Raw genomic sequence first — 21,566 nt, forward strand, 5'->3', positions numbered from 1 at the left:
CGGTGATGATGTGGGCGACAATGGCCTGGTGCTCCTTAGTGGGGTCACGATCGAAGGGTAAATAAGAGGAGGTATCCGCGAGATGTCGCTGTACCTCGGCAAGGTAGAGGTCAGTACGCCAGACTACAACAGCACCCCCCTTATCGGCGCGTTTAATAGTAAGGTTAGGATTAGTGAGGAGGGAGTGGAGAGCAGAGTTCCGAAGGAATGAGGTTGGAATGGGGACAAGGTGCGGTGAAGTTGAGACGGTTGAAGTCCCGTCGGCAGTTAGCAATAAAGAGATCCAGAGCAGGCAGAAGACCAGAGCGGGGTCTCCATGAAGGAGAGGAGGGTTGAAGACGGGAGAAGGGGTCATCGGTGGGGATGGAAGAGTCCTTGCCGAAGAAGTAGGCTCGGAGACGGAGACGGCGGAAGTAGAGTTCCGCATCGCGGCGAACACGGAACTCAAAGACAAAGACTCGGAGTACACGTCTTTGTTCTTGAAAGTGGTATGGCAGGCAGACAGTGTAGAAACTTACCAATCTGGCACGCTGCCCTTTATCACCTGAAACGATTAAATGCAGATGTGGAGATGTCATGTTACACTTTTATAAGAGATGATTAAAACCTTATACGCTGTTTTGCTTTCAGATTAGGTCACTCTGCTGGATGAGAGATGCAGTTAAGCTGGAAAGAGTGCAAGTGAGGTTTACAAAAATGAGGTCAGTACTCCAGAGTGTCGGCAGAGTTTAAGCCAGTTGGGTGATTATTCCTTGGATCATTGGGTACATGATCTTATGGCCAAGCATAAATCAAGCGAAACATTGATATGGTGACTGAGGCCTAGGCCAAGGGTAGGTAGGCCCAAAGCTGGAGGACTAGAGTTTAGGCTGAGAGGCGATTGATATAAAATGGACGAGAATTATTTTTTAATGCAAAGCGTGATGAGTATATGGAACGAGCTGCCAGAAGAAAGCGTTTCGCAGTGTATAGTGTCTTATAATGGGATTCAGCCCCAAATTTTCACATAAATATTACAGCCAGAGATTCTGATCAATTCAACAGTTTTTATTTGTGGATCCGATGGACCAAGATAGAGCCCTAAGATTGTAAAGCATGAAAAACTAAAAGTTCAAACACTGAAATGTCAGCACTTCATCCAGCGAAGAGGCCGTTGGCAGAGCTGAGAAGTAGAAGATTCGCGGGCTTTTTCAGTTTTTTAAACGGCCAACCAATTGGGAGCGGTGTAGCCGAAGACAGCCGGTCAGCTAGCGCACTATAAAAGAAGTTTCGTCTAGCGAAGCGGCCATCGTCGGAGTGGACTGAGTCAAAGTGGGACGGCTTTGGCTGAACAAGCAGAGGCGAGGGTAGGTTCCGGTCAGTTGTTGTTGTATTTTTCTCTCTCATTAGATTTCTTTTTTGACAAGTTGGTTTGGAGAGAATGCCAGGCAGGATGTTAGAATGCACCTCTTGCAGGATGTGGGAAGTCAAGGAGACCTCTGGTGTCCCTGATAACGACACCTGCAAGAAGTGCATCCAACTGCAGCTCCTAACAAACCGTGTTAGAGAACTGGAGCAGGATCTGGATGACCTCCGGATCATTCGTGAGAATGATGTGTTTATAGATAGTAGCTTCAGGGAGGTAGTTACACCAAAGCAGCAGCGCGCAGGTAGTTGGGTTACTGTTAAACAAGGGAAAGGGAAGGCAGAGCAGGGTACCCCTGTGGCCATTCCCCTCAACAATAAGTATACCGATTTTGATACGGCTGGGGGGAATGACTTACCTAGGATAAGCTGCGGCAGGCGGATCTCTGGCACTAAGTCTGGTTCTGCAGTGCAGAATGGAGGGTGGAAGAGGAGGAGGGGGCAGTGATAAGGTCACGATGGTTAGAGGTACAGAAAGGAGGTTCTGTGGTCGTGACAGAGACTCCCGGTTTGTTTCCTCCCGGGTCAGGGATGTCTCTGATCACGTGCACAACATTCTGAAGTGGGAGGGTGATCAGCCAGATGTCATGGTACACATCGGTACCAATGATGTAGGAAGAAAGAGTGTGGAGGTCCTGAAGAGTGAGTATAGAGAGTTTGGTAGCAAGTTAAAAAGCAGGACATCGAGGGTTGTAATCTCAGGATTACTACCTGTGCCACGTGCCAGTGAGGGTAAGGATAGGATGCTCTGGCAGAAGAACACCTGGCTAAGGAAATGGTATAGGGGGCAGGGTTTCAGATTTCAGGATCATTGGGACTTCTGGGGCATGTGGGACTTGTACAGGAGACGAGTTATACCTGAAGTACAAAGGGACCAATATCCTTGCAGGGAGGTGTTTTTATTGCTGTTAAGGAGAGTTTAAACTCGATTTGCAGGGGGATTGGAACCAGAGTACCAGAGCAGATAGTGGAGCAAGGGTGAAAATAAATGATGTTAAAAGTCCATGCCAAGTCACAAATACAAGGGTTGTGTGTGCTGGTAATAACCTGCTGAGGTGTGTCTATTTCAGTGCAAGGAGTATTGTGGGGAAGGCTGACGAGCAGAGGACGTGGATAGACACATGGAATTACGACATTATAGCCAGTAGTAACACTTGGCTACAGGAAGGGCAGGACTGACAGCTTAATGTTCCAGTGTTCCGATGTTTCAGACGTGGTAGAGGCAGAGGGAAGAAGGGTGGGGGGGGGGTGGGTGGCATTGCTAATCAGGGAAAATGTTACAGCAGTGCTCAGGCAGGAAAGAATAGAGGGCTTGTATGCCGAGGCCATATGGGTGCAGCTGAGAAACAGGAAATGTATGACCACATTAATGGGGTTGTATTATAGACCACCCAATAGTCAGCGAGAATTGAAGGAGAAAAGTCTGCATAGAGATAACAGACAACTGCAGGAAACAAAGTTGTGACGGTAGGGGATTTTATTTTGCCACATATTGATTGGAACTGCCATACTGTTAAAGGTCTAGACGGGCTAGAGTATGTAAAATGTGTTCAGGAAAGTTTTCTAAATCAATATACAGAGGTACCAATTAGAGCGCAAGCAATATTAGATCTCCTATTAGGAAAAGAGTTAGGACATGTGACGGAAGTGTGTGTAGGAGGACACTTTGGTTCCAGTGATCATAACACCATTAGTTTCAACTTGATCGTGGATAAAGATAAATCTGGTCCTCGGTTTGAGGTTCTAAACTGGAAAAGGCCAAATTTGAAAAAATGAGAGAGGATCTAAACAGCGTGGATTGGGACAGGTTGTTCTCTGGCAAAGTTGTGCCTGCTAAGTGGAAGGCCTTCAAAGGAGAAATTTTAGAGTACAGATTTGTATGTTCCTGATATTGGAACTCTGATAAAGAGGAAGAAAGAGATGTATGACATGTACAGGAAACAGGGACCAAATAATTTGCTTGAGGGGTATACAAAGTGTAAAAAAAATACTTAGGAAAGAAATTAGGACGGCTAAAAGAAAACATGAGGTTGCTTTGGCAGTCAAGGTGATGGATAATCCAAAGAGATTCTACCGGTATATTAAGACCAACAGCATAGCAAGGGATAAATTTGGTCCTCTTGAAGATTAGAGTGGTCGGCTATGTATGGAATCAAAAGAAATGGGGGAGATCTTATTTTTTTTCTTTTTTTGCTTCTGTATTTACTAAGGAAACTGGCATGGACTCAATGGAAATAAGGCAAACAAGTAGTGAGGTCATGGAAGCTTTACAGATTGAAGAGGAGGAGTGCTTGCTATCTTGAGGCAAATCAGTAGATAACTCCCCAGGACCTGACAGGGTATTCCTTCGGACGTTGAAGGAGACTAGTGTTGAAATTGCAGGGGCCCTGGCAGATTTCATTAAAATGTCGTTATCTACAGGTGAGAAGCCGAAGGATTGGAGGATAACTCATCTTGTTCCGTTGTTTAAAAAAGGCTCTAAAAGTGATCATAGAAATTATAGGCCAGTAGGTTTGACGTCGTGGTAGGTAAATTATTGGAAGGAGCACTGAAAGATAGGATATACAAGTATTTGGATAAACAGGGACCTATTAAGGAGAGTCAGCATAGCTTTGTGCGTGGTAGGTCATGTTTAACAAATCTATTCGAGTTTTTCTAAGAGGTTACCAGGAAAGTGGATGAGGGAAGGCAGTGGATGGTGTCTGCATGGACTTCAGTAAGGCCTTTGACAAGGTCCCACATGGGAGGTTAGTTAGGAAGATTTAGTTGCTAGGTATACACGGAGAGTTAGTAAATCGGATTAGACATTAGCTCAATGGAAGAAGCCAGAGAGTGGTAGTGGAGAATTGCTTCTCTGAGTGGAGGCCTGCGTCTAGTGGTGTGCTACAGGGATCAGTGCTGGGTCCATTGTTATTTGTCATCTATATCAATGATCTGGATGATAATATGGTAAACTGGATCAGCAAATTTGCTGATAATACAAAGATTGCTATAGCGGACAGTGAGGAAGGTTTTCAAAGCTTGCAGAGAGATTTGGACCAGCAGGAAAAATGGGATGAAAATTGGCAGATGGATTTTAATACATACAAGTGAGGTCTTGTACTTTGGAAGGACAAACCGAGGTAGAACATACAAGGTAAATGGTAGGGCACTGAGGAGTGCAGTAGAACAGAGGGATCTGGGAATACAGATACAAAATTCCCTAAAAGTGGCGTCACAGGTAGATAGTGTCGTATAAAGAGCTTTTGGTATATTGGCCTTTATAAATCAAAGTACTGAGTATAAGAGTTGGAATGTTATGGTGAGGTTGTATGATGCATTGGTGAGGCCGAATTTGGAGTATTGTGTGCAGTTTTGGTCACCAAATTACAGGAAGGATATTAATAAGGTTGAAAGAGTGCAGAGAAGGTTTACAAAGATATTACTGGGACTTGAGAAACTGAGTTACAGAGAAAGGTTGAATAGGCTAGTACTTTATTCCCTGGAGCGTAGAAGAGTGAAAGGAGATTTGATAGAGGTATATCAAATTATGATGGGTATAGATGGAATGAATGCAAGCAGGCTTTTTCCACTGAGGCTGGGGTAAAAAACAGGACATGGGTTAAGGGTGAAGGGGGAAAAGTTTAAAGGGAACATGGGGGGGTGCTTCTTCACAGAGAGTGGAGGGAGTGTGGATTAAGCTGCCAGATGAAGTGGTAAATGTGGGCTCACGTTTAAGATTTCAGAAAACCTTGGACAGGTAAATGAATGAGAGGTGTATGGAGGGATATGGTCCAGCTGCAGGTCAGTGGGACTAGGCAGAAAAATGGTTCGGCACAGCCAAAAAGGGCCAAAAGGCCAGTTTCTGTGCTGTTATTGTCTATGGTTCTATGGTTCTACTTCATCCCTCTGTACTCACTACTTAGCTGAACCATCTCTCGCAGCTGATACAACCAGTAGTCTTTTTGGATAGTCTTTGTTAGCGTTGTAGAATGCGATGGAGCAGAAGTTGTTCATTCCTCCTTGTTAAATTGCTCAAGCGGTGCCAGGTTAGTTGGGAAGTGACGGGGGACAGCACGCTTGAGGTCTTACCAGAGATATTCGATCAGAGTAAGGCCAGGACTCTGAATGAGCCACTCAAGGACATCAATATTTTCCATTTGAAACCACTTCGTGGTTGCTTTGGCAGTGTGCTTTGGATCGTTGCCCCGCTGAAAAATGAACTTCCTTCCCAGTTTAAGGATTCTGGCAGAGGTTGCCAGTGGTTATCCCCCTGCGCACAACGCGCAGAGAACAGCGAAACACAGCAACGAAAAGGTCAGTACTTCCGCAATTAAAGGAGCACGTGAGCGTATAAATGTTCTCTGCAGAAAGGTACGTCTTCGGATTCTGAAATAATAAGAAATACGTTTGAATGTTTGATTCAAAATTCAAGATTAATTTATAATCACAGCACATATATATGACCATGTACAACTGTCAAACTCATTTTCTAGCGGGCAAACTCAATAAATGCAATAGCCACAACAGAATAAAAGAACGATTGCACCAATAGGGTGGACAATCAGTGTTCAAAAGGCAACGAACTGTGTAAATACAAAAAGAAAGAACAATAAATAATAATAAGAAGAAATACCATATCTTGGACCTAAAGGGGAAATATCAACTAATCCGACAAAACATCGTTTATCCTATTACATTCTGTAAACCATAGTAACATCATGCATCTCGCAACGTCATCACTCATTTAGATAACCAGAACATACTTACGGATGAGCAGAAAGGAACTAGTAAGGCTATGAAAAAATGTAAAGGATAACTGATAACAGAGTCTGTAATTCTAAGTGAACAGTTGGGGAATTGCAAGAATATTGCATGTTGGTATATTGACTACCAAAAAGCATTTCATTCTGTCCCACAATCATCGTTAATGGAAGGTCTTAATATATACTGTATAAACTACACACAATACTTGTGAAATTCCTACGACATCTGATAAAGTTTTGGCGTGCTAAAATAACCCTAACTATTTAGAACAAATACAAAATGAATAAATTATCACTACAGAAAAAATGTCAACGAATGGAAGAGCATCACTCTCCATGGAAAACATTCCCACGACCAAGAAATTCAAGACGGCAAATGTATAAAGTGCCAGCAGAAAGCAGAAATTATCCAACACATTCCAGAATCTTGCAGCAGTTTAACTCAATCTAATTACTTACCCAGGCCAAATCGGTCATCAAATTCTAGTCATTTTCTTCCATTTTAAAATCCAAACTCATAGCATACCTTTCTATAAGTGCAAGCCTGATCCAGTTTTAGTGTCAGGGTCCTACAAATTATATCAGCCCAATACATTGTTACAGATGGGACAATCAATAATAACTGCACGGATATAATATTACAGACTAAGCAAGCAAGGACCACTTAATTAATAGATATAGCAATCCCAAATATACACAAGGAAACCCAATTGGTTTTCTTGGCTGCGTAATTCTAGGGAAGACACACTCTAGCCCCGCCAAATCCATGACTTTGAGACGGCCCTTGCACCCCAAACCCCTGTATGAGTTCATGCTGAGTAATTTGCAACCCTGTTGCAACTCAGTGCCAAGAAATAACAGACAGCACACTGCAAACGATTAAAGGAATTATATTGATGAATCTTAACTAAAGGATTAGTAAACAAAAGAAAGAAGAAAAAAACAAGAAGGGCCCATTATAATTGAACAGTGAAATGTACACCAGTTAGCTGTCAATTCACGAAGCCTCAGTCGATCTCGCCGCCTGGCTCCATCGAATCACAATCTCCCCACCGGGTTTCCTACGACCTGTCCTCTCCAGTCTCTTCCCTCTACAGCTTCCTCCGAACAAAAGACCCAGCTCACATTCCAAAGCAGCCGTTATCTCTAATCATAATCTTAACACTGCTTCTACAATGCTTCTACAGAAAGGCTGCTACGTTAGCGTGAAACCTTTCCCAGGATGTTACACTCTCTCCCAACCAAAATTAGTTATGACTTCATGACGTAGAGATAATCTGTCACTTCTTCATATAAAGCACAAATTCCAACCCAGGTGTACGTGGCAGTAACATATCTCACCAACGGGATAGCTGCCACACTCTCTTCCCCGGGTGCGACGTCATTGTCAGTCTATCTGGGGATCTCCTGACTCTTCGGGTCCTCCTTACCCCATCATCTACTTGTACAGCTTCAGACATTCCCTGTGCTCTATTCTGTCTACCTGGAGGAGGCCCCTGCCTGTATTACTCGTGCCTCCCGACAACTCAGGTCCTCTCGTCACTTGCCTGAGCTCGGATTCATGCCCTAATTACTTTAGAGTCCAGTCTCCCGTTATTTTCTAACCACAAATCTGCTTGTCCACTGATAGTTTCGCCTTATTTCACCTGCTTCAGCGTGAGAAGGATTGAGGATCTATTCATCAATCATTAGGGAGATTGCAAAGGGCAGCATATAGCACACCCCCATATCCTCATCCTCTGAGACTGTATCATATTCATATGTGGGCTCTGGTCTAACCCTTTCCGCTGCTCGTCCTTCGGTTTCCCCACGTCGCGGCAGACTTCTCTCACTAGGTGTAGGGTCCAGGTCAGCCTCTGGGTCAACAAATACACTTCTCCCAGAGGTAGAAGGTGGGTCTGATAGGGAATCTTGACTGGCCCATTCCCATCCTCTGGTTTCACCCGGAAAACTGGTATGTTTGGCATCTGACTCATCTTTACATTGGGCGTAGCCGCCCAGCGGTCAGCCAATTTATGCTTCCCAGTTAGCCCCAGATTCTGCGGGTGATAAAGCGTAGTCATCGACTTCTCGACTGCAAGCATGCTCAGTAACTCGTGTGTGAGCCTGCTTTCGAAATCCCCTTCCTGATGGCTATGTATCCACTTGGGGAGATCATAGTAAACGAAATACTTCTTCCATACAATAACTTTTTGGACGCGGTAGACGCCCTCTGAACCTTAGTAGGGACAGTTTGCGCATTTCTGATGTAGTGATCCATAATAACCAAGACATTCGCCATGTTGTTGGCATCAGGCGGTATTGATAGGAAATCCTTCCACACCAGATACGGTGGCACCCCATTCTGCAAGTGGGATAACGGATCGGCTCTCGTTGGTAGTGTCTTCCTCCGTATACATCGAGTGCACGACTTACAGTACTCTTCGACCACCAGCTACATTCGGGCCAATAGAACCGAACTCTGAGTAATCCATTAGGTCTTGCCAACCCCCAAAAGGCCGGAATCATTATGAAGTGACTCCAATACAATCCTCTGATACTTCTCAGGCAGAATCACCTGGTTACACTGAGGTGACGTGCCGGTATAGAATCTGGTTCATGAACTCCAATATTGGTCATTCTCTCAGTAGTAGAGACACCACAGAGTGTTTCATCATGTCTGCTTGGGTCATGCAACGACTAACCAGACAGTACCAATGCACGGATCATCTCGCCGAGCGGTTGCCACTTCCCCAGGACTCAATTCTGGCAACTACTTTGTCTTCAGAGCAGACAGATTGCAGTCAGCTTCTGGAATGACACCATCAGAAGCACCCAAATTATCTACTGCTCACTTCTGCCTTTGCCTTTCCTGTGCATTTCCCGTAATGGAAAACTGGTACATGGCTTTGATTCCTGGAGCAGGAACGCTCTCCCACTCTCCGACCCTGTCCAGCCCTTCATTCGCACATCGGGACAACGCATCGGCATCAACGTTCCAGTTCCCCGGCTGGTATTTCAGACTGAAATCATAGGTAGACAACGCCTCCATTAGCCGATTGCCTGCGGCATCCAATTTCGCCAAGGTCATGAGTTGTTAACGGGCTGTTGTCCGTCCTCCCCTCAAAGTTAGCTTATCCACCACAGCATATTTCAATGCCAGAAACTCCAATTTGTGGATGTGGTAGCTTCGCTCAGACGGTGACAGACTCTGGCTGACAATCGCGACAGGTCTCAACCTTGTGCCCTGATCCTCTCTGCTAGCATCTGTATGCAATACATACAGCAACCGGGTGCCTGCAAAAGCCAGCACAGGCGCTCCTTCAGCAACTGAAGGGTCTCTGCACATATCTCACTTTAGAGTAGTCTTTCGCAAACCTCCGATAGTGCCCACAGAACCCAAGGAACAAGCCCAATGAGCTCATAGTCTGGGACCTTGACAATATGATCACTGCCTGTACCTTAGACTGATTCCTCACTACTCCATCCTGTGAGACGATGTACCTAACAGAGTTGACCGACGTCATGCAGAACTGACACTTGTCCATGCAAAGTTTTAACCCTTCAGCTTTCAAGGCGGCGCAGCACCTCCAGTAGCCTCGCTTCATGCTCCTCCAATGAGGACCTGAACATTGTGAGATCGTGGAGGGTACAGCAAGTAAGCTCATATTCCCCCATTTTCTTCATGACAGGCTTGAAAGTCGCCCGGGCTCCGGATATGCCCTGGAACATTCTTTCATTTTGGAAGAATCCCTGTGGATATGTTAATGGATTCTTCTCTTTGTCATCCTCTCGAATGGGGATTTGATAATACTCACTTCGCAAGTCCAGCACACTGAGCCACTTCGAACCAGTCAGGCAGGCCTTCGCGTCCTGGATTCTCGGAACCGTATACTGGTCGGAGACTGTACGCCTGTTCAGAGTCCGATAGTCCACACACATCCGTACCTTCCCATTCTTCTTCCTGGCTACCACTATTGGAGACACATATAAGGGCTTCTAAACTCAGTGATGATCCCAGCTTACTTCAAACTCCACAGATGCTGCCGAACGTCCTCCACCTGTGCCAGCAGTATTCGCCGCGACCTTCCTCTGAACGGGTTGTTCTTTGTCACCCGGACGACGTAGCGAGTGCTCTTGGAACAATCCACATCGAACTCGTCAGCAGAAAAGACATCTTCCAGCTTAAAACACTTCTCTACCAAGCTCCTCTTTCAACCTCCAGGTACCAGAGAGTTGCCAAATTCGAATGACTCGGCTGTCAACTTCACCTTTTTAGGATAAAGTTTCTCCCCGGCTTGTCTCGCCGGAAAAAGGTGCCATTGGAATCCCGCTCCTGAGGGTGCCTTCCCTCTCCGAAGTGCTCCTGAAACTCATTGCCATCCTGTTCACCAGCACAGCCAAGGGATTCTCCAGCCCGGATCTCACCAGTACCTCAGCAAGTAAGCATGACTCCTCTTTGTGGTCTTCTAGAGCATACACAAAGAGGGCCTCGGCATCTGGCATTCCGGGAAATTTGGGGTTTCCCATCATTCTAGCTCAGCGGTCCCCAACCACCGGGCCGCAAACCATGTGCTACCAGGCAGTAAGGAAACGATATGATTGAGCTGCACATTTCCTCATCCCCTGTCACGCACTGTTGAACTTGAACAGAGCGTTGCCAACTTTTCTGTATTTGCCGGGACATCCCGTATATTGGGCTAAATTGGTTTGTCCTGTATTTCCCCCTCTAAGGTCCGCAATGGCGTGAAGTGAAGAAGCAATTACCATTAATTTATATGGGAAATTTTTTTGAGAGTTCCCGGACCCAAAAAATAACCTAACAAAGCATACCAAATAGTACATAACGCAGAAAGCGAATATCACTAACATATAGTAAGAGCAGTAATGATATGATAAATACACAGCCTATATAAAGTAGAAATAATGTATGTACAGTATAGTAGTATAGTCGGGAAGATGAAGGCAAAACCGATTTGTATGTGAGAAAAATCGGCACGTACGCGCTTGCGCACATCACATACGCACGTCACGCGTGCGCACACAGGTGCCCGCGCAAGGCTTCACGGTAATGGTAGTCTTTCAAGGGGTAAAGTGTGCCGGGATTTGACTGCTACTTTTGTCCCTTATTTGAGAGTGAGAAAGTTGGCAACCCTAACTGTAAAAGGCATGTTGAGGTGAGTGTAAACCTACTTCAACACACCCCCCTCACCCCCGGTCGGCGAGTCCTCAAGAATATTGTCAATATTAAACCGGTCCGCGGTGCAAAAAAAGATTGACGACCCCTGCTCTAGTTACTTCCCCAGGCAGTAACACGACTGGTTTGGACTGGGTGTATCACACAGTCCCCCGTTTATGCTCAACATCCACCCAGTGCGCCCGCACACTTCCTCAAAAGTAGCTGGGAACACAGGGTGAATAGACAGTATTTTCAGAAGGCTCTCTCCAACTCTTTCCTCGCAGACTCCTATTGGCTTCTTCGCAATATAATTATTTGTCCCCACAAGAACTGAAGCTTCACACTTCTCGGCCGAGTCCGGATAAACCAACACTAATGTATTAAGGACCTCAGCTACTCCCATATCTGCCTCCGAAAAATCCAGCTTCAATGAGAAATAACTATCATACGGGTAGTCATCCATACTAACGGCCCAAGTTCTAGCGCACTGAGCAGCGCCCATGGTAAATGCATCAAATATGGTACAGCGGAGTTTCCTGAGAGTCGGTGTCAACTATCGCTCCAACATAAATACCCTCAATCCGTAGCAATACACTGGAGCTTGGCCTCACTAAGTCTTCAGGAATTCTTTTTTTTTTAGCTTTAGGGTGTTCCTTGATATATTGCTGGGAACGTGTTCGCCCCGAGACGCTTGGCCGTTCCCTCGTTGGGTCTCTCCGCTTAGATACGCGGGGGTTCACTCTCGGAGGATTTTCCCACGCTTTACACTCCCGCTGAAGTCTCCCTCTTCATCACAGTTATACGGGCAATATCTGTCACTCCCCTTCTCGCGGAACACCGTTCGCTAGCAGCCCTCTAGTCCATCCTCTCAGGGGATCTGACTCCCTGTAGGCTTTATCATGCGGGGTGACCGCACCCGCCGATAACAACTGGGACATCTTAGTCCTAAACTCTACCACGAGTTCCTTTACCACTCACCGGGGTGAGCTACCAGTGGTCACTTCATCCAAGCGGGCCACGACCGAGGACTGTACCCTGCTGATGGAGGCCTCCCGCACCTCCGTCGCATTCTCCGTCTCTTTTACATGTCTGATCAGCTCGACAAACGAGGAAGGGGGCGCGTCTTACGAGACATTCGGAGACGCCAAGCGATCATATCCTGTGACTGTGCGCCTTTCACCACTTGGTTCATTCTTAACTAATTCACCTCAGCCGTTTGAATGAACCCCCACCCCACCCCTACGCAGCAAGCAACTCAACTTCTTCTCTAGCTGAAAAATGTATCCGGCAAGTTTCTTCCCCTTCTCCTGAATCATGTTCTGAAACACCAACATAAGCTCCACTGGGCTTCCGTCGCGCCAAAAATAGTTTCTAGCCAATAGTTCATTCGCGCCAAAAATAGTCCCCGATAGTACCACGCAAACACAAGAAAATCTGCAGATGCTGGAATTCCAAGCAACACACCTAAAACTTGGTGATGAACGCAGCAATTAACTTTGCCTCCAACTTTCGCCCTGCCCTCAAGTTTACCTGGTCCATTTCCGACACCTCCCTCCCCTTTCTTCGTCTTTCTGTCTCTATCTCTGGAGACAGCTTATCTACTGATGTCTACTATAAGCCTGCAGACTCTCACAGCTACATGAACTATTACTCTTCTCACTCTGTCTCTTGCAAAAAATGCCATCCCCTTCTCTCAATTCCTCCGTCTCTGCCTCATCTGCTCTCAGAATGAAGCTTTTCATTCCAGGACGAAGGAAATGTCTTCCTTTTTTAAAGAGAGGGCCTTCCCTTCCTCCACCATCAACTCTGCTCTCAAACGCATCTCTGTCTCACCCCATCCTCCAGCCACCCCACTAGGGATAGGGTTCCCCTTGTCCTCACCTACCACCCCACAGGCCTCCGGTTTCGCTGAACACCTATACTCTGTCCGCCAGAGAAAGCAGGATCTCCCAGTTGCCACACATTTTAATTCCACGTCCCATTCCCATTCTGATATGTCTATTCACGGCCTCTAATATCAAGATGAAGCACACTCAGTTTGAACGAATAACACCTTATTTTCCGCCTGGGTAGCCTCCAAACTGTTGGCATGAACATTGACTTCTCTAACTTGCGTTCATGCCCCAACTCCCCTTCGTACCCCATCCGTTATTTTTTTTATTTATTTATTATCTTTTTTCTCTTCTCTCCTCCCTCTGTCCCTCTCACTGTACTCCTTGCCCACCCTCTGGGATTCCCCCTCCCCCTTTCTTTCTCCCTAGGCCTCCCATCCTGTAATCCTGTCATATCCCTTTCGCCAATCAACTTTCCAGCTCTTAGCTCCATCCCTCCTGCTCCTGTCTTCTCTTATCAATTCAGATCTCTCCCTCCCCCTCCCACTTTCAAATCTCTTACTATCTCTTCTTTCAGTTAGTCCTGACGAAGGGTCTCGGCCCGAAACGTTGATTGTACCTCTTCCTATAGATGCTGCCTGGCCTGCTGCGTTCATCAGCAGTTTTTATGTGTGTTGCTCCCAATAGTACCAGGCCATTCCACTGCGGTTACGTCAGCGCTAGTCGGAACTAAAACAATTTCTTTGTCCGCCATTTTGTCAATACTCCGCTCCACCATCATAATTGTTCCTAATGCTTTAACGGTACGTGAAGTCCGAATTAACAATTCATTGGAACTACGAACCTCTACCCCACTCAGTAGATATGCCTTTGTTACCCATAACCCCGTGGACTCGCACCACTGCTCAAACCCTGCATGTAGTCCGCAGAAGTAGCCAAAAGGATCTTTGCCTTCAGGGGTCTCAATACGTCGGCCCCTTCGGACTCGTTACCAATCGCTGTCTTTTACTTCATCAAAGCATTGCTTCTCATCCAGCATCTGAGAGGTCTGCTCTACCAATTTTCATACTCCTTTTCCCCTTTGGAATTCGGCTTCGTTCCTGAGAACATACTGAGCCCACAATAGCTGGGACTTTGAAAATGGGCATTTTTTCCTTTTACAAACCAAGGAGGTAAGGGCCTCTACCAACTCAGAATGCTCATCCCTTGCTGAAGGACTCATTAAACATTCTACATCAAACCACTCATTCCCTTCACAACGTGTCTTTAAAGTCTCCACCCCCAATTACCGGATAATCGGCTTCCGCATCGGCATGCTCGCCTATTCTCCCCTTCGCCAGGAAAGTACGGGCAGCCCACGTCCACCAGTAACCCGAGTGCCCAGTAGTACCAGACAGTTCCACTGCGGTTACGCCAGCGCTAGTCGGAACTGAAACAATATCTTTGCCCGCCTTTTTTGTCAACACTCCGCTCCACGATCATAACTTCTCCTAATGCTTTAACGGTACGTAAAGTCCGAATTAACAATTCACTGGAACTACGAATGTCTACCCCACTAGTAGATAGCATTTGTTACCCGTAACCCCGTGGATTCGCACCACTGCTCAAACCCTGCAGCGTCCACAACCACGTATCTTAATCACTTTACCGGACAATAGCTTAACGCAGGCTTAAACACAGAACCCATTGGATCAATGCTTAGCGCAATAACACAGCATCCAACGATATCGATCGGGGACGATACCCCCAAAAATGAAACCCCGCTGGTTTCCTTGGCTTTGTAAGTCTAGGGAAGACACATTTTGGTCCCGCCAAACCCTTGAGATTGAGACGGCCCTCCCATTCCTAAACCCATTTTTTGTGGATGCTGTGTAATTTGCAACCCTGTTACAACTAGGTGGCAAGAAATAACAGACAACATACTGCATATGATTAAAGGAATCATATTTATGAATCTTAACTATCAAGGGTTAGTAAAGAAGAGGAAGCAAACACAAAAAGGACACGTGGCAAATGAACCTGGTCAGGTGTTAGATCTCTCAGTGGGAAAGAATTTTGGAGATAGTGAGAATAATTCTATCTCCTTTACCATAGCACTGGAGAGGGATAGCAACAGATAGGTTAGGAAACCGTTTAATTGGAGTAAGGGGAAATGTGAAGCAATCAGCAGGAACATGGAAGCATAAATTGGGAACAGATGTTCTCAGGGAAATGCACGGCAGAAATGTGGCAAATGTTCAGAGGATATTTTCATGGTGTTCTGCATAGGTACGTTCCAATGAGACCGGTCAGGTACAGGAACCGTGGCGTACAAAGGCTGTTGAAATTCCAGTCAAAAAGAAAAGACAAGCTTCTGCAAGATTCAAAAAAGTATGTGTTGATAGCGATCTAGAAGGTTACAAGGCTAGCAGGAAGGAGCTTAAGAATGAAATTAGGAGAGCCAGAAGGGGCCATGAGAAGTGTTTGGCGGGCAGGATTAAGGAAAATCCAGAGACAATCGACAAGTATGTGAAGAGCAAGATGATAGGATGTGAGAGAATAGGACCAATCAAGTGTGACAGTGGAAACGTGTGTATGGAACCGGAGGAGATAGCAGAGATATTTCATGAATACATTGCTTCAGTATTCACTACAGAAAAGGATCTTGGCGATTGTAGGGAAGACTTACAGCTGACTGTAAAGCTTGAGCATATAGACATTAAAAAAAAGAGTTTGTGCTGGCGCTTTCAGAAAGCATCAAGTGGCATAAGTCACCGGGACCGGACGAGATGTACCCCAGGCTACAGTGAGAGGCGAGGGAGGAGATTTCTGAGCCTCTGGCAATGATCTTTGCATCATCAACGAGGACGGGACAGGTTCCGGAAGATTTTAGGGTTGCTGTTTTTGTTCCCTTATTCAAGAAAAGGGGTAGATATAGTCCAGAAAATTATAGACCAGTGACTCTTACTTCAGTATTTGGCTAGTTGATGGAAAAGATCCTGACAGGCAGGATTTATGAAGATTTGGAGAGGCATAATATGATTAAGAATAGTCAGCATTGCTTTGTCAGAGGCAGGTCGTGCTTTACGAGCCTGATAAGATTTTTTTTTCATGGTGAAGGTAGAGAATTAGATGTAGTGTATGTGGATTTCAGCAATGCATTCGATAAGGTACCCCAGGAAAGGCTTATTGAGAAGCTAAGGAGGCATGGTATCCAAGGGGACCTTACTTTATGGATCCAAAATTGGCTTGCCCACAGAAGGCAAAGTATAGTTGTAGACGGGTCATATTCTACATGGAGGTCAGTGACCAGTGGTGTGCCTCAAGGATCTGTTCTAGGATCCGTCTCCTTCGTGATTTTTATAACTGACCTGGATGAGGAAGGAATGGGTTAGTCAATTTGTTGATGACACAAAGGTTGGGGGTGTTGTGGATAGTGTGGAGGGCTGTCAGAGGTTTCAGCAGGATATTGATCGGATGCAAAACTGGGCTGAGAAGTTGCAAATGGTGTTCAACCCAGATAAATGTGACGTTGTTCCTTTTGGTAGGTCAAATATGATTTCAGAATATAGTATTAATAGTAAGTCTCTTGACAGTGTGGAGGGTCAAAGGGTTCTTGGATCCGAGTCCATAGGACACTCAAAGCTGCTGCGCAGTCTGACTCTGTGTTTAAGAAGGCATATGGTGCATTGGCCTTCATCATCCGTGGGATTGAGTTTAAGAACCGAGAGGTAATATTGCAGCTATATAGGACCCTGACCAGACTCCGCTGTGCTCAGTTCTGGTCACCTCACTACAGGAAGGATGTGGAAACTATAGAAAGAGTGCAGAGGAGATTTACAAGGATGTTACCTGGATTGGGGAACATGCCTTATGAGAATAGGTTGAGAGAACTCGTCCTTTTCTCCTTAGAGCGACGGAGGATGAGAGGTGGCCTGATAGAGGTGTATAAGATGATGAGAGGCATTGATCGTGCGGATAGGCAGAGGCACTTTCCCAGAGCTGAAATGGCTAACACGAGAGGGTACAGTTTTAAGGTGCTTGGAAGTAGGTACAGAGGAGATGTCAGGGGTAAGGTTTTTTTTTAAGCAGAGAATGGTGAGTGTGTGGAATAGGTTGCCAGCGATGATGGTGAAGTCGGATACAGTTCGGTCTTTTTCGGGACTCCTGAGTAGGTAAATGGATCTTTGAAAAATAGAAGGCTATGAGTAACCCTAGGTTATTTATAAAGTAAGTATATATTCGGCACAGCATTGTGCTGTAAGTTTTCTGTGCTCCTATATTTCTAATTCAACAGTCAAATGTGCATCAGTTGGAGCCAGGGCCGGACTTTAGGCAGGGCTAGGCTGGGCTGCAGCCCAGGGGCCCGAGCTGCAGAGGGCTCAAAGCAAGTAGCTATCATCGTGGCGGACAAAAAAAAAATACGAGAGTGGAGCACAGAAAAGAAAAAAAGAAACAAGAAAAAGAGGACAGTGAGAAAGAAGCATTAAAAAAGACATCGAAATTGACAGATTTTTTTTTAACCTGTTCTCGATGATGCAGCTCTACCATCGTTCTTGTCGCAGTCTGATACCCGTGGACAAATGGAGACTTGTTCAACAGCTAGCGCTAGCACCACCGTTAGCACAGGACCACCGTCCTTGCTACAGTCAGTAGCTAACTGGCTTTAGCGAGTGGAGAGCATTAAAATAGCGAACACCACAGGGAAACTATACTGACGTACGTTACACTAGCGTCTGACAGCGGAAGAAGAGATATACAACTGTAAAAAGAGTTCGAGTCAATGTATGTCTACTTGACGGGCGCATTGAGAAGAATGGTGTCGTTTATGAAGTTTTTGGTCGAGAGGGGACTGGTTATCTGAGGCTCCAGTGACATATTTGGCAGGCCTGATAATGGCAACTACATGGGCATTCTAGAGGTAATAAGTGAGTTTGAGCCGTATTTGAAGGCGCGCATATAGAAATTTGGAAATGCAGGATCAGCCACTCATTTATGTCTTTCACCTAAAACGTGAGTTTATTGAGCTCATGAGCGATTGAGTTCTGTCAGAGATCACCAGTGAAGTCAAAATGGCCAAATATTTTTTTTTCTATTGGCATCGATTCAAGCACCGATGTTGCACTCGTTGATCAGCTCACATTCATTTTACATTATGTGTCAACTGATCGAAACAGTCAGGAGCGATTCTTACGATTTCTACCCATCAGGAGCCACAATGGGGAGGCTTTATGTAAGTTTGTGCTCAAAGTTTCAGGAGAGATGAATATTGCATGAGCAACTGCAGGGGGCAGTGCTATGACAATGCTGCAAATATGCTCGGTGCATACAAAGGCTTACAATCCTGCATCAAGGAAATCAATTCACTTGCTGAGTAGGTTCCATGTGCGCACACATATTGAATCTCTCTGGAATCAACAGTGTCAACTGTTGTGTTGAAACAGCTGGATTTTTTCAGCTTCGTGCAGAATATGTTCAACTTCTGCTCCAAGTCAACTTCTAGGTGGAAGGTGGTGACCGCAGGACTTCAGCCTAATGCGAACAAGGGCATTGAAACTCTGAAGTATCTCTCTAATACTAGATGGGCGGCACGTGCAGAAGCCACACAAGCATTTTGCGGAAATTATGCCAATATTCAAGATTCGTTAAAGAGCATTGCAGATGACATTTATCAGAATATGGCAACTAGAAATGAAGCAAGGTCACTATACAAAAAAAGACAAGTTTGAGATAGCTTTTCTGAACAAATTGTGGCATTGCATTCTTCAGCGCTTTGAAAATGCAAGTGTTGCATTGCAAGAAGCTGTAAATCTAGACCTGTGTAATACTGTGGATTTGGTGAGATCACTACGGGGATACATAGCAAGCTTGCATTATCAATTTGATACTTTTGAGATCTAAGCTAAAACTATATCTCCAACATTCCCACAAGTGTACAAAGAAGACACCCATCGACAAAGCAAACGTAAAGCCTTTCTGGGTGAATCCACAACACCTGATGTTGGCTTATCAGCCAGAGAAAAATTCTCAGCTACTGTTTTATTCGGTCGTGATGGATAGATTGATTGCAGATTTGCATCATATAATTACCCTAACAACACATTTGGCATCCAAAACGAGATCCCTTCTGTCTCTGTACAAGATCCACGCAAGAGAGCATCTGATCTCCAAAGCAGATATTCAGCTGACCTGGAGTTAGACGTTGTGGAGGAGATTGTCCATTTCAGGGAATTCATCCGCAACAGAGATTTTATGCTTCCGCAGAGAAAAAAAAATCTTGCAGGTCATCTTCCCAAATGTAAGCATTGCCTTGAGGCTTTACCTTACCCTCCCTGTCACAAATGCAAGTGGTGAGCGATCTTTCTCCAAGCTCAAACCAGTGAATAATAGGTTCAGATCCACAATGGGACAGGACAGGCCGAATCATCTTACTCTGATGTCACTTGAAAGTGATCTTGTTCGGAAACTGGATTTTAGTGATCTGATCATGGATTTTGCTGCAAAGAAATCCAGAAGAAGTAGGCTTTAATTTTTTTAAAAAACAAGCATCTTACTTTGTAAATATCTAGGCTTGTGTGTCAGTGTTGTTTCTGTTTCAGTGTCAGTAAGCTAATAATTGGCTGTTTACAAACCTAGCAAGTAAGAAGTGGCCTTTACTCTGCAAGCCACACAGCACAGCAATAGGTTAGTATGTGCTAGATCTCATTTTTCAAAAAGGTTAGTATTGTTTAGTTTCCTAGTTTGCCATAGTGCCATCTCTCGGCGTTTTGTCTCTCATTTCCATTTTTCTTTCTCAGAACACACGGTTGAGGAAAATACCTGGATAAAAATGCTTTGGCATTGTTTGAGAAATAAGGCCTATGGTATGTGCAGCAATAGCTAAATAAAGAGTTAAGATTGGGTACATCGTACTTCGTCTCCATCATTACTTTACTAAGCCAACTAACTCTAGGTCTATTTTTGAGTGCTTTAGATGACGTCCTTCAAACTAAGAATCTGCATTACTTTCTATCTTCCCTCTTAAGGTCTGTAATTTTATAGCCTACGTATTGTACTAAACCAATGTCTTGGTCCACAGCTTTGATATTTAGACCAGTACGACCTTTGCTCTTGTTCTTGCCTTTTTTTTTTTGCTTGGTACAGCATAATTTTATGGTGTCGGCAGGGGCCCATCAGGGCCTGCAGCCCAGGGGCCCCGGCCCCAATAAATCCGGCCCTGGTTGGAGCTTATTTCACTGATCCTCAGCCGCCGGCTGGCTCCATCGAATCACGATCTCCCCAGCGCGTCGTATCCTACGACCGGTTTTCTCCAGCGTCTTCTCTCTTCATCTCCCGCCGAACAAAAGACCCAGCTCGTATTCCCCTTATCTCTAACCAAGCACTGCTTCGACAGAAAGATCATTACGTCAGCAGTGAAACCTTTCCATGGGGTTACCAAAGTGTGAAAAGCACGTTAAATATGGAACATGAACATGACCTAATTACACGCCATTATTTGCGTAAATCTATTATAAGTCACAATACTAATCACCACTAGAGGAGTTCAAAAGTTACTAGCAATTGAGAAACGAGTCTATGTGGCTATGCCCGGACCTTAGGTTTTGCCAGTATGAGCTGAGTGAAAATAGAAATATCCAGAACATGAAATGAAGAGTTCTGAAAAGTGAACCCTTTGGTCTTGGAAATAGATCAGGGATTGTGGCAAGTGAAGTTGGCTCAGAAGCCTGATTTCTGAAGGATAATAGCATTTCCTGAACCTGGTTGTGTGAGTCCTTAGGCTTCTGAACATGCTTCATGATAGCATAGCGAGAGGACAGCATGTTCTGTGTGGCACATGATACCTGATGATGGATGCTGCTTTTTTGCGACAATGCCATATGAAGGTGCTCAATGTTGCAGAAGACTTTACCAGTGGTGGACTGGGCCATATCCATTACGTATTGTAGGATTTCCCGTTCGGCGGCATTGTTGCTTGTACGCAGCCAATCAATATACGCTTCTCCATACATCTATAGAAGTTAGTTAAAGTAATAGATGTCATGCCAAATTTTCGCAAATTCCTAACTAAGTGGAGACCACCGGGCTTTCTTCATAACTGCATTTATGTGCTGAACCCAGACGTTCCAGGTTTGAGTGAAAAGCAAATAAAATGCCATCTACTTTGGACATTTTATGCCAGTAGGAGTCGCTTCAGGCAGGGGTTCATCACCAGCCTCTCAAAAAACTTGATCATAGTGGATGTAAGTGTTACTTGGAGCTGTTGTAACTTTCATGGTTGACAAACCTGAATACCTCTGGTATGGCCCACAGCATATTGTAAATCGCATGGTTCGTGCAAGACCTCGGGTTATGGAAGACTGAGTGATTAGGATTGTTATTGTCATTCCTCAAGATATTGAAGGTTCATTGAGTCGATGAATCCCATGACCTCGCTTCTTTCCCCTGGAT

At 45.1% G+C, this 21,566-nt stretch overlaps 1 protein-coding gene across 1 annotated transcript in view; it reads right to left on the reverse strand.

Annotated features, from left to right (window-relative positions):
* Positions 1 to 1,036: 1,036 nt before the first annotated feature.
* Positions 1,037 to 21,566, reverse strand: part of LOC134350217 (uncharacterized) — a 46,200-nt gene continuing 25,670 nt past the window's right edge. The window contains exon 4 of the mRNA XM_063055217.1: positions 1,037 to 5,772. Coding sequence (XP_062911287.1) covers positions 5,717 to 5,772 — 56 coding nt within the window. The 3' untranslated portion in view covers positions 1,037 to 5,716. The remainder of the gene's footprint in view (positions 5,773 to 21,566) is intronic.

This window comes from Mobula hypostoma, chromosome 8, assembly GCF_963921235.1.
Source record: "Mobula hypostoma chromosome 8, sMobHyp1.1, whole genome shotgun sequence".
Classification (NCBI taxonomy): Eukaryota; Metazoa; Chordata; class Chondrichthyes; order Myliobatiformes; family Myliobatidae; genus Mobula; species Mobula hypostoma.